At 39.7% G+C, this 14,013-nt stretch overlaps 3 protein-coding genes across 3 annotated transcripts; 2 read left to right on the forward strand and 1 right to left on the reverse strand.

Moving 5' to 3' along the window:
- The first annotated feature begins 566 nt into the window (after positions 1–566).
- LOC125215148 (putative polygalacturonase) lies at positions 567–2,610 on the forward strand. Its single transcript, XM_048116477.2, has 5 exons — positions 567–717; positions 790–1,234; positions 1,321–1,495; positions 1,569–1,639; positions 1,719–2,610. Exons 1-5 carry the CDS (start codon positions 643–645, stop codon positions 2,441–2,443), a joined length of 1,491 nt encoding a protein of 496 aa, XP_047972434.1. The 5' UTR covers positions 567–642; the 3' UTR covers positions 2,444–2,610.
- Positions 2,611–2,672: 62 nt separating this feature from the next.
- LOC125215149 (mitogen-activated protein kinase homolog MMK2-like) lies at positions 2,673–5,489 on the reverse strand. Its single transcript, XM_048116478.2, has 6 exons — positions 5,230–5,489; positions 4,909–5,038; positions 4,664–4,801; positions 3,798–4,130; positions 3,148–3,331; positions 2,673–3,067 (listed from the first exon to the last, which is right to left on the reverse strand). Exons 1-6 carry the CDS (start codon positions 5,379–5,381, stop codon positions 2,895–2,897), a joined length of 1,110 nt encoding a protein of 369 aa, XP_047972435.1. The 5' UTR covers positions 5,382–5,489; the 3' UTR covers positions 2,673–2,894.
- A 1,635-nt stretch (positions 5,490–7,124) lies between these two features.
- On the forward strand, positions 7,125–9,802 carry LOC125217005 (ankyrin repeat-containing protein BDA1-like). The gene is made up of 2 exons (XM_048118823.2): positions 7,125–7,733; positions 8,843–9,802. The coding sequence occupies exons 1-2, from the start codon at positions 7,125–7,127 to the stop codon at positions 9,683–9,685; spliced, it is 1,452 nt and encodes a 483-aa protein (XP_047974780.2). The 3' UTR covers positions 9,686–9,802.
- The last annotated feature ends 4,211 nt before the right edge of the window (positions 9,803–14,013 follow it).

Raw genomic sequence — 14,013 nt, forward strand, 5'->3', positions numbered from 1 at the left:
ATTGCATATTTTTACCTTTTCTGTGATCATATTTTTATTAGATATGTTGACCAAATAAGAGGTTTAAATGTGGAAAATAAAGTGGGGTTCTGGAATATTGAGTTTAACAAGTCCACAAGTATACCCAATCGAATAGAATGAATTTATAGCCACGTTTTGTATTACAATACGCCTCAATTTCATGCCAGATTCTGTACATGTTTTACACTGACATAGTTGAAGTAATGTAAACCAAATAAGTTAGGTAAAATGATATTCATGCTTCTTCATTCTACAATTTACAAAAATGAAAAATGGGTTTTTTCACATGCAAGTTTGTCGATTTTAGGTAATGCTTTTCTTACTGAACTAAACCAATTTTTTGTTTCAAGGTATAAATCCACACTTGGTTTGGACTAAAAACAGTTATACAAATGAAGAAATAATTAGAGTATTTTTTCTCTAAAATGTGAATTGAATATTGAATTTGAATAGTCAAATTAGAGGAATGATGTAAAGACAAATCTTGTACCTACATAGAAAGGGTAACAAATAAAAGTAATTAATCAAAATTAGTTTTGTTTCCATTCTACTCATATTTATTTACAGCAAGAACATCAACTGCCCCTCTCTCTCTATCTCTAGCCAAAATAAATACAGTATATGGTCTCTCTCAAACACATCCACACCCACACCCAAACACACAAAAAGATGCACAGAATAGTCACAAATTTGCAGGTAAACCAGCTCTCCCACTCCCTCACAAAAACCTCAACATTTCATTTCAAATACTACTACATTTCTTTGCAGGCAATTCATGTCATATTGGTTCTTGCTGCCACGTTTCCGCTGAGATCAACCGCCGGGCGGTTACACAGCCATGATAACTTCCGGTACTGCGCCATAAGCTGCCGTGCTATCGGCGCGTCCCTGACGGATTTCGGAGGAGTCGGAGACGGGACGACGTCGAACACAAAAGCCTTCCAGGCAGCCATCAGCCATCTCGGGCAGTACGCGGAATATGGCGGATCCATGCTGTTTGTTCCCCCGGGAAAGTGGCTCACCGGAAGCTTCAACCTCACCAGCCACTTCACTCTCTTCCTGCACAAAGATGCTGTTCTTCTCGCTTCTCAGGAAGAGAGTGAATGGGCTGTGATAGAGCCACTGCCATCCTACGGCCGAGGGCGAGACACCGAGGGTGGAAGGTACATCAGTCTAATCTTCGGCACAAACCTTACCGATGTTATTATAACAGGTCAGATATTCATACTACTACGATCAACTTAAGGCCATGTTTGGTAGGGTAGATAATACGATGTAAAAGATTTTTTTTTTTATCAGGGGACAACGGCACAATTGATGGTCAAGGGGAGTCATGGTGGAACAAATTTCGCAAGGGAGAACTACAATACACTAGGCCTTACCTCATCGAAATCATGTATTCGGAGAATGTTCAGATATCCAACTTGACTCTGCTTAACTCGCCTTCCTGGAACGTCCACCCTATCTACAGCAGGTTGAGGCTCACTTCTTGTCTGTCTGTGTTGTTTTCCATCAGATTCAGTGCTGATTTTTATATATATGTGCAGCAATGTGATAGTGCAAGGCCTAACGATTCTGGCGCCTGTAAAATCTCCGAATACAGATGGTATCAATCCAGGTATGCAACAGAAACAAACATTGCATATGCATCAAGTAGAGTGCAGAGTACTAATTTGTGTAAATGGACAAACCAACAGATTCTTGCACCAACACTCGGATTGAGGACTGCTACATCGTGTCTGGGGACGACTGCATTGCGGTGAAGAGTGGCTGGGACCAGTACGGGATCGCGTTTGGGATGCCAACCAAGCAGCTGGTGATCAGGAGGCTCACTTGCATATCCCCAGACAGCGCTGTGATCGCGTTGGGGAGTGAGATGTCGGGAGGGATTGAGGACGTGAGAGCGGAGGACATCCTCGCCATCAATTCAGAGTCGGGCGTTCGGATCAAGACAGCTGTCGGGAGGGGCGGGTATGTCAAGGACATATACGTGAGAGGGATGACGATGAAAACCATGAAGTGGGCGTTCTGGATGACGGGAAACTACGGTTCTCACCCGGACAACAACTACGACCCCAACGCGTTCCCTTCGATCCAAAACATCAACTACCGCGACATGGTGGCTGAGAATGTGACCATGGCGGCTAGGCTGGAGGGAATCGCGGGTGATCCTTTCACCGGGATCTGCATATCCAATGTGACAATCGAGATGGCTAAGAAGGCGAAGAAGGTCATCTGGAACTGCACCGATGTTGAAGGGGTGTCGAGCAGTGTAGTTCCGAAGCCCTGTGATAAGCTGATGGACCAGGAATCGGGTTGCGATTTCCCCGAAGTGCCTTTACCTATTGATAATGTGGAAATACAGAGCTGTTATTACAGAAGGAAGTTTCCATTAGGTGATCATGTTCTCAAACATTTGTAATTTGAATACCCCACTAATTGCTGCTGTGTGAAGATCAGCATACCTGGATATCGACCGCATGTAGCGGCTGGTCTTGATCTTATCAGATTATATATATAAAGATCTGCTGTAATGACCTTGTTTAGTTCCAACAAATTTCAGCAAATATGCAGAATGCTTCCTTTGTCTTCCAACTTGAAAAAATCACATTTAGACATGAAATCTTAGCAAGTGTAGTAGTAATAAGGAGTAGCTCTTTGAATCAGTTACATTGGTAGTATATAAATACAGAGTCATCAAAATTACAATATTCATATTTTTAGTGATACAATACATGTCTGGAGGCATAACTTACACAAGTAACCATGGAGTAGAAAGCTGGTCGAAAGACGAAAGCCAGTACACCTTTTATACATACAACACAAAATTATCATAATACATAGAAACTACGCAATGTGGAAAAAGCACACAACTAACTGACTGGATCTGGATTAAAAACGAGTGATTCCCTCCAAATTAGATCCTTGACATTTTCTTCTGTTAATGATGGCTGCTCGAAATCAAAACTGAAAGGCGTGGAGCTAATTGGCTCGTCATTTATATCGTGAAGAGTGGATAGATACGGATGACAGATAGCATCATCAACTGTGTACCAAAATTTTGATGTCAGCAGATGAAAAACAATTAATTTGGACACTAAACTGGAAATGAAGGCTGTCTTTTACCAGTTATACGTTGGTCTGGATCAAAAACAAGCATCTTTGCTAGCAAATCCAGAGCCAGTGGTGACATACTTGGAAATCTTGCAGCAAAATTTTGTTTTGGGTACTGGGGCAGCTGTTTAACATATCTCCGTGCATTATCACTTCGTAGAAATTTTAGGCTTGCTTCATCGGGTGTGCCTAATAGCTTCAAAGAAAACGAGAAAAGACATGTTCGAAAATTAGAAGGTTATACCAAGGAATAAGGCAGCACTTCCCACAATCCACATCCCCATCTCCTTCATTTTCACCTTAAAACCAAGGAAAACAAAATTGCTAGCAAACATATTCAAACACATAGCTTTCACTTGGTAGTATTTTTTTCATATTCAACTACGTAATTTTGTTAAGAAACATGAAGCTACTAAGAACATCTAAATTTTAATTAGGTAGACTCCGTATGCAAGAATCATATAATATGATGATGAACTTTCTAAGTTTCCCTCTCCAATGTTGTTATAGATAATTGAAATTTCTCAATTGAAACCTGGTGCATAGTGAATCAGTGCAAGCAAAACCAATCAACCTTAAAAACTGGAGGATGAGTGAGTTTTTAATAAATCATAGAAAGAAATTGTTTTTCCTCAAAACACAAATCATCAATTTACAAGTACCTCAGTAATGAGCCTCAGCTGATGAACATAGTCTTTCCCTGGGAATAGCGGTTCTCGTGTCATTATTTCAGCAAGAATGCAACCAACAGACCATACATCAATTGCAGCAGTGTAGTCTGAGCAATTAAGGAGCAATTCAGGTGCTCGATACCAACGAGTGACAACATATTCAGTCATAAAATCTGTTTCAGATGTCGTTCTTGCCAACCCAAAATCTCCTATCTTAAGGTCACAGTTTGCGTTCAGAAATAAGTTGCTAGGCTTAAGGTCACGATGCAAGACATGTGCTGAGTGTACGTATCTCAATCCTCTTAATAGTTGGTATAGAAAGTACTGCAAATATAAACACAAACTATTAGCAAAACAAATTTCACAACAATCATACTGGGAAAAATTGGAACTTTACAGGAGCAATCTTAGAGAAATCAAATTTCCTTTCTTGGGTTAGCAATCAACTGAACTACTTAGCATGTCAAACAGCTCAACATTATATTCACTCATACTGTGTTCTCATTATGCTGCATATAGTTAAATCTTTGCGAACCGAAGAGTTTCATTTCATCGTTGATACTCATGAAGCAAATAAATTTTACTTAAATTTCTCCTCTTTTCATCGTCTAAAACTAAAATATCGATCTAAGTCCCTCTGTTTGACATGAACATGCATATCTATTACTCTATTAGAGAAACCAAAAACTCAAACAACTCAGTTTTCAAATCAACCATAGAGAAGCAATCATCTTTAAAAAAATCAACTTTTTTCATCGTCTAAAACGAAAATATCAAGCTAACTCCCTACATTCGACACGTGAGAAACCAAGCTCAAATAAGTCAGTTTTAAATCCACCATAGAAAAGCAAGCAGACCTGACAGTGATCATCTGTTAACGCTTGATCTGACCGGATAATCTGATGCAAGTCTGTATCCATCAGTTCATAAACAATGTACACATCGTTAAAAGCCTCCCTCCTTGGTGGCCTTATAATATCCTTGATAGCAATAAGCTGAGTTCAATTCACCGACAAAAACGATAATATAAAAATCAGGAAAAATCCACAAAATAAAAAGCTCATTCACAAGATCAACAAATACTACATAATTATGATCTCACGTTTTCGTGATCCAAATGGCGCAAGAGCTTAATCTCCCTCAAAGTCCTCTTGGCATCAATTCTGTTATCAAATGCGTTCCCAATTTTCTTAATTGCAACCTCCTCTTTCGTCTCCTTGTTCACAGCCGAACTACATCAATGATCAATCCAGAAAAAAAGAGATCAATCGACGACTTTTATCCTCTCTCTAAAACCTAATCAACACGACTTCTCTCCTACAGCGAACAATCAAGCTGACAATAAATGCTTAAATCTCTAAAATATCTACGAATTCATGTCCATACCAACTGATTAACACATCGAATTGACATTTTCACTAACCAGACGAGGCCGTAAGCGCCGCGGCCGAGAGGGCGAAGCGGAGGGACGTATTTACTGGACACCTCAAACAGGTTGCCGTAGAGATTGTAGCGCACGTACCTCCCGCCGTGCGTGAGCACTCCGGTGATATCAGGCTTGCTTTCTGGAGCCATGGAAGAATTAGTGGAGAGTTTGAAGGGGATGGAGGCTGCGTGGTTGAGTAATGGAGATGAGATTCACTGCGTTTGAGTTTTGAGTTTGAGTTTCACGAAGATGGAATGCAGTTTGAAATGTGAACATTTAATAAGGACTAATTTTTTGTTATTTATTAAAAATAGGTTAATAAATAACTCAATCCGTATTTAATCTTTTTTAGAATAATTTTCATTGCACTGCCAAATTTGCTATATTGTTTTTAGAAAAGGTAGGACGCTATAGAGATGCCCAAGGTTTTCAGTTCGGGCGGTTAACCGCGGAATGGTAACTGCTGGTTTCGGTTCCGAACCGGAACAGTGATTTTTTTCTTGAACCGGAACCACCATATTTTGAATCATGGGCCGGTTCCAGTTTCAAATTTTACGAACCGAAATCGTGCCGGAACCGTCGGTTCCAGACGGTTGCAAACCGGAACCGTGAAAAATCGTCGAAAACCCGTGAAATCGAGCCGGAACTGCGAAAAATCGCCAAAAACCGGCGGTTCAGAACCATGAAAAACCGTAAAAAATTGCTGAAAAACCGGCGGTTCCATTCGAACCGAAACTGGAACCATGAAATAGCCTCACGGTTCGATTCCGGTTCAATATTTCTCGAAACCGGAACCGGCAGTTCCGAACCGGAACCGCCGGTTTACGAACCGTGGGCATGGCTAGGACGTTATACTATGTCATTAGTCCTTTGTTAGTATAAAACTTAGATACATAGCATACACCCTTTACAGATAAAAAATAGAAAGAGTTATTATGATATTTATATTTTATTATCTAAAGTTAAAATTAAATTTGATTATTTGTTCTTCCACTGATTTGGTACCTGTAAACTTTTACTAAAATTAATTATTTGTGATATAACAACTCCCAGATTAGGTCACATTTAATGGTTATTGTCCCACATGTCCCTGTCATACTTTTAATTAATGTAATGATCATACAAAAAAGTCTTTTAAGTCTTTCTTATAAAAAGATAGAATAGTCATAGTTCATTTTATTGGTCAGCCAGTAGATTTTGTCAAAAGTAATCTTAGTTACTCCATAAGATTTGCTTGATTATTTCATGCAAGTTGTTAACCTAGAAATTTTATACTCCTATACTTAAATTACATATGGGCCGTGGATCTAACTAAACCCAATGGGCCAGATCCAAGTATTGTCCAGGGGAACTACAGATTCCCAAATGAAGGAATTCTATTTTTATTACTGTATAATTTAATGCAGTACATAAGTTTCCTTTTCCTCTAAGGATGCTTTATGCCCCCATCCCCATGCATTACACGTTTAATTATATATATAAACTTCTGCGAAGCAAAATTAAGTGACCAATCGTTTTTTTAAACACTGGAGAAGTAAGGTATATAGCATACATGCATGCTACCCTTCTCTACACTTCGGTATCTCCTAGATAAACTAATAGTTATTGCAAACCATCAAGAAAGGTATAAGCAAAATTACCTCCATCTATAACCAATAGTCATATTTTTTATTGATAAGTTTTCTCTCAAGTAATGTGGGGTTGATTTCTCTAATAACAATTCTAAAATCGTTTGTTTCCTTTAGCAGAATGGCTTGCTTGATTAGTTCACCTTAATCACAATTAACGTGTACAGCATATCTACATAAACCCCAGATTATATAATGTAATGAATCCTTAATTGAAACTGTAACAACGACATTCAAACACAATATAAGTAGTTTGTAGCAACAATGGAGAATATAGAAATATGTGTGGGGGGCTGCCTTAGAGATGGCTGCTGCATAGAAAAAATATACTCGGTCATAAAAGATGACACGAAAGAGGTGAAGGAAATGGAAGAAGCCAAGTTTGAGGAGACTCCGCTCCACAAAGCGGCCGCGGCCGGGAACACGGAGGTGGCGTTGGAAATCCTGAACCTGATGCCGTCCCTGGGCAGGAAGCTGGACGGAGGGGGCTGGAGCCCCCTCCACCTGGCCATAGAGAGGGGTCACCGCGACACGGCGAGATTGATGGCGAGATTCGACAAGATGTTGGTGCGGGTGAAGGGCAAGGGCGGGATGACTCCGCTGATGCAGTGCGCGGCCCGAGCAGGCAATGAGGAGCACGAGGAGCGCAAGCTCCTTGCGCGGCTCTTGATCATTTGCCCGGAGTCGGTCACCGACGTCAATAACTTAAACCAGACTGTGGTTCACGTAGCGCTGGTGAATCGGAGGTGCAAAACCGTTAGCATGCTGGTGGACTGGCTGAGGAGGAGGAACCAGATCACCGCGGTTCTGTCCGTCAAGGATGTCAACGGCAACACGGCCCTGCATGCTGCAGCTCAATTTGGATGTCCAGGGGTCAGTCTTTTTTTTTGTTTCATTTACTTGTTATTTTTAGAACGTACTATCTCCGTCCCTGAAAGTTTGACACAATTTACCATTTCGGTTTGTCCCAGAAAGTTTGACACACTTCACTTTTTACTATTTTTGGTAGTGGATCTCATATTGCGCTAACTCATTCCTACTCATATTTTATTATATAACTAATACTTTAAAAGTAGGACCCACGTCCCACTAACTTTTTCAACTCAATATCCATTACATTTCTTAAAATCCGTGTCGGGTCAAAGTGATACAGGCATGTATTTGCCACACCACTAAATGATCATGTCAAGTTAGTTATATTAGTAATGCAATTAGTCTTAGTTGGTTTCCCACGTTTCTTCATAGTAGTGTAGATTAGGGTGTCCACTATACATGGCCGGGGCAAGCCACAAAGTGTGGCCAGGCCACAAAATCGTGGCCGGGCCACCAATGCCCATGTTTCCCACTATAGTGGACATGGCCAAGCCACCAAAAATTTTATTTTTTCCATTTTGTCTATATTTTAATTCTACTACAATTAAAAATTTCAAAATTTTTAGGTATAAATAGAAAAAACTTCGAATTTTTTTTAAAAAAAAAAAATAAAATTCTGAAAAGGGGGGAGCCGCGGCTCAGCCGCGGCTCGCGCCCAAGCGCCGCGGCCAGGCCACGATCGTGGCGCGCCCACGTCCACCCCCTCCCCCCGCCGCGGCTGCCCACCCCCCGCACTATAGGGAGCCGCGGCTCGCGGCTCTCCCGTGGCCCGGCCGCGGCTCTTGTATAGTGGACACTCTTAGTTTCTATGTTTCATTATGCTCCATTATCTTAAGTAGTGTAGTAGTGGTTAGTTAATCATTTGTCTATAAATTGCTGTAAGCATTTGGCATTAAGCATAGAAGAATAGAAAAGTATATTTCCATTTCAATTAGTTTATCAAGTTCCTTTTCTTTAGTTTATAAGTTTTCTAAATTTCTATAATTAGTTATTTTGTTAGAGTTAGAATCCACTCGAAGGATTTAAGTTCATAACACAACGTGTGTCAATATTTGGGGGACGAAGATAGTATTATAAAACATACATATATAATTGCTTTGTTGTTGTAGGGGGCGGAAAAAATAGTGAAACTTGTGAAATTAAACAGACTGAATTCCGACAAGAAGACTGCTCTAGACCTTGCCAAAATGTACCATCAAACTGCAGTGAGAGAAATCTTAGAAGACAAAGGGGCTAAAGAAAGCAAGGACATTGAGGAACTAACAACAACCGACTACGTCCTCACCGAAGCAACCTTGCCCGAGAAAATATCCCGAGACTACTATTACCTCACGGCGCAGCTCACCCTGGAGATGCGCAACACCATCTTGGTGGTGGCCACACTCATCGTGGCGGCCACCTACCAGGGGGTGCTCCAGCCGCCAGGCGGAGTCTATCCCGCTCCCGACCCAGGAACAGAAACCCTAGCCCGCCCCAGTATGGGATTGGGGCGGAGGAGGCTGCTGCAGTTAGGGGACGACACGTGGAAGAAGCACGTGGCAGGGCAGATGGTGATGGAGAAGGCAAAATACAGGTACTTCATGCCGTCCAACACGTTCGCGTTCGCGCTGTCGGTGGTGATAGTGATATTCGTGGTCCCGGGTAATCCAGTGTTCTTGATCCTCCACGTCTGCTTGGTGTTCATGTGCATTAGCTATCTTCTGGCTCTGGACGCTATATCTTATTACACGGGCATCTCCGACATGATCTATTACATGTCGCTCTACGCCATTGTCGGGGCGTATGTCGTGAAGCTCCTGTATTATCCAGTGAAAGCGCTCCTTGTCGACGAGGATTGGTGGCTGCGGGGACTCAGTGTCAAATTTGCCAATCGGTTTAGCGGATCCAAAGGGAAATTCTCTGATGCTGTAATGAAGATGAAGAAGCAGCACACTGTGCTACGTCTTAATTGAAGGACATATTTTCTTTCATTATTCTTTTTATTTTTTTCTTTTGTTTTGTGTTTTTAGATGGATGTTAATTGTTAAGTGTGTGGATTGCCGCAATAAGATGTGTGATTAATGTGTTCAGATATGCTGTTTTGGTTGATCAGATTTACTACGTAAGGATTTTTTTATCACCGAAAAAAACTTATTAGTAATCTCTCCGTCCCAAGGTAGATGTCACACTTGGAAAATGATACGAGATTTTAGGAGATGTTATTTTGTGTGTTAAGTGATGGGAGAGAATATAATTTTATAATTGACGTGAGAGGGAATATTTTCCAAAGAAGAAATGTGACATCTTTTGTGGGATAAACTAAAAAGGAAAGTGTGACATCTACCTTGGGACGGAAGGAGTATATTTTAGGTATACAATAATTGAGATGCAATTACTAGCGTTTGGAAATTTTTAAAAATAACCACAAAAGGACGCAAAAGAAAGTTTTCCTAAGTTTGGGGAAAATTATTTTAATCTTTTGCTTTTTTTAGTACACTTCTATTTATGCCTCCTAATTTTAGTTGAGATACTAACAATAAATACACTTTATTTAGAATATTAAAAAGGCCATAACTTTCTCGTTACTCGTGATAATTGACCACTACAGGAGGCTTTGGAAACCTTATTCCATGGGTAACAGTTGGGTATTCTCAAAATTGGATTATCTCTCTGCTGTTTTTCTGAAAAACGGCCAAAGGTAGATGCCTTTGGATTTATTTAGAATATTAAAAATGCCCTAACTTTCTCGTTACTCGTGATAATTGACCACTACAGGAGGCTTTGGAAACCTTATTCCATGGGTAACAGTTGGGCAATCTCGAAATTGGATTATATCTCTGTCGTTTTTCTGAAAAACCGCCAAAGGAGCTGCCTTTGGATTTATTTAGTATATTAAAAAGGCCATAACTTTCTCGTTACTCGTGATAATTGACCACTACAGGAGGCTTTGGAAACCTTATTCCTTGGGTTACAGTTGGATATTCTCGAAATTGGATTATCTCTCTATCGTTTTTCTGAGAAACGGCCAAAGGCAGCTGCCTTTGGATTTATTTAAAATATTAAAAAGGCCATAACTTTCTGGTTATTCGTGATAATTGACCACTACAGGAGTATTTGGAAACCTTATTCCATGGGTAACAGTTGGGCATTTTCGAAATTGGATTATCTCTCTGTAGTTTTTCTGAGAAACGGCCAAAGGCTACTTCCTTTAGATTTATTTAGAATATTAAAAAGGCCATAACTTTCTCGTTACTCGTGATAATTGACCACTACAGGAGGTTTTGTAAGACGACAGAGAGAGAATCCAATTTCGAGAATGCCCAACTGTTACCCATGGAATAAGGTTTCCAAAGACTCCTATAGTGGTCAATTATCACGAGTAACGAGAAAGTTATGGCCTTTTTAATATTCTAAATAAATCCAAAGGTAGTAGCCTTTGGCCGATCCTCAGAAATATGACAGAGAGAGAATCCAATTTCGAGAATGCCCAACTGTTACCCATGGAATAAGGTTTCTAAAGACTCATGTAGTGGTCAATTATCACGAGTAACGAGTAAGTTATGGTCTTTTTAATATTCTAAATAAATCCAAAGGCAGTAGCCTTTGGCCGATCCTTAAAAAAATGACAGAGAGAGAATCCAATTTCGAGAATACCCATATGTTACCCATGGAATAAGGTTTCCAAAGACTCCTGTAGTGGTCAATTATCACGAGTAACGAAAAAGTTATGGTCTTTTTAAAAGTTTAAATAAATCCAAAGGCAGCTGCCTTTGGCCGTTTCTCAGAAAAATGACAGAGAGAGAATCCAATTTCTAGAATGCCCAACTGTTACCCATCGAATAAGGTTTCCAAATACTCCTATAGTGGTCAATTATCACAAGTAACGAGAAAGTTATGACCTTTTTAATATTCTAAATAAATCCAAAGGTAGTAGCCTTTGGCCGATCCTCAGAAAAATGACACAGAGAGAATCCAATTTCGAGAATGCCTTACCCATGGAATAAGGTTTCTAAAGACTCCTGTAGTGGTCAATTATCACGAGTAACGAGAAAGTTATAGTCTTTTATTAATATTCTAAATAAATCCAAAGGCCTTTGGCCGTTTCTCAGAAAAACGACAGAGAGAGAATCCAATTTCGAGAATGCCCAACTGTTACCCATGGAATAAGGTTTCCAAAGACTCCTATAGTGGTCAATTATCACGAGTAACGAGAAAGTTATGGCCTTTTTAATATTATAAATAAATCCAAAGGTAGTAGCCTTTGGCCGATCCTCAGAAATATGACAGAGAGAGAATCCAATTTCGAGAATGCCACACTGTTACCCATGGAATAAGGTTTCTAAAGACTCCTATAGTGGTCAATTATCACGAGTAACGAGAAAGTTATGGTCTTTTTAATATTATAAATAAATCCAAAGGTAGTAGCCTTTGGCCGATCCTCAGAAATATGACAGAGAGAGAATCCAATTTCGAGAATGCCCATATGTTACCCATGGAATAAGGTTTCTAAAGACTCCTGTAGTTGTCAATTATCACGAGTAACGAGAAAGTTATGGTCTTTTTAATATTCTAAATAAATCCAAAGGCACTAGCCTTTGGCCGATCCTCAGAAATATGACAGAGAGAGAATCCAATTTCGAGAATGCCCATATGTTACCAATGGAATAAGGTTTCGAAAGACTCCTGTAGTGGTCAATTATCACGAGTAACGAGAAAGTTACGGTCTTTTTAATATTCTAAATAAATCCAAAGGCAGTAGCCTTTGGCCGATCTTCAGAAAAAATGACAGAGAGAGAATCCAATTTTGAGAATGCCCAACTGTTACCCATGGAATAAGGTTTCCAAAGACTCCTATAGTGGTCAATTATCACGAGTAACGAGAAAGTTAATATTCTAAATAAATCCAAAGGTAGTAGCCTTTGGCCGATCCTCATAAAAATGACAGAGAGAGAATCCAATTTTGAGAATGCCAACTGTTACCCATGGAATAAGGTTTCCAAAGACTCCTGTAGTGGTCAATTATCACGAGTAACGAGAAAGTTATGGCCTTTTTAATATTCTAAATAAATCCAAAGGTAGTAGCCTTTGGCCGATCCTCAGAAAAATGACAGAGAGAGAATCCAATTTCGAGAATGCCCAACTGTTACCTATGGAATAAGATTTCTAAAGACTCCTGTAGTGGTCAATTATCACGAGTAACGAGAAAGTTATAGTCTTTTTAATATTCTAAATAAATCCAAAAGCTTTTGGCCGTTTCTCAGAAAAACGACAGAGAGAGAATCCAATTTCGAGAATGCCCAACTGTTACCCATGGAATAAGGTTTCTAAAGACTCCTGTAGTGGTCAATTATCACGAGTAACGAGAAAGTTATAGTCTTTTTAATATTCTAAATAAATCCAAAGGCCTGCCTTTGGCCGTTTCTCAGAAAAACGACAGAGAGAGAATCCAATTTCGAGAATGCCCAACTGTTACCCATGGAATAAGGTTTCCAAAGACTCCTATAGTGGTCAATTATCACGAGTAACGAGAAAGTTATGACCTTTTTAATATTCTAAATAAATCCAAAGGTAGTAGCCTTTGGCCGATCCTCAGAAAAATGACACAGAGAGAATCCAATTTCGAGAATGCCTTACCCATGGAATAAGGTTTCTAAAGACTCCTGTAGTGGTCAATTATCACGAGTAACGAGAAAGTTATAGTCTTTTTTTAATATTCTAAATAAATCCAAAGGCCTTTGGCCGTTTCTCAGAAAAACGACAGAGAGAGAATCCAATTTCGAGAATGCCCAACTGTTACCCATGGAATAAGGTTTCTAAAGACTCCTGTAGTGGTCAATTATCACGAGTAACGAGAAAGTTATGGTCTTTTTAATATTCTAAATAAATCCAAAGGCAGTAGCCTTTGGCCGATCCTCAGAAATATGACAGAGAGAGAATCCAATTTCGATAATGCCCAACTGTTACCCATGGAATAAGGTTTCCAAAGACTCCTGTAGTGGTCAATTATCACGAGTAACGAAAAAGTTATGGTCTTTTTAAAAGTTTAAATAAATCCAAAGGTAGTACCTTTGGCCGATCCTAAGAAAAATGACAGAGAGAGAATCCAATTTCGAGAATGCCCAACTGTTACCCATGGAATAAGGTTTCTAAAGACTCCTGTAGTGGTCAATTATCACGAGTAACGAGAAAGTTATAGTCTTTTTAATATTCTAAATAAATCCAAAGGCCTGCCTTTGGCCGTTTCTCAGAAAAACGACAGAGAGAGAATTCAATTTCGAGAATGCCCAACTGTTACCCATGG

This window comes from Salvia hispanica, chromosome 3 (genome assembly GCF_029641045.1).
Source record: "Salvia hispanica isolate PSC_SH4W2 chromosome 3, Shi_PSC_v1, whole genome shotgun sequence".
NCBI lineage: Eukaryota > Viridiplantae > Streptophyta > Magnoliopsida > Lamiales > Lamiaceae > Salvia > Salvia hispanica.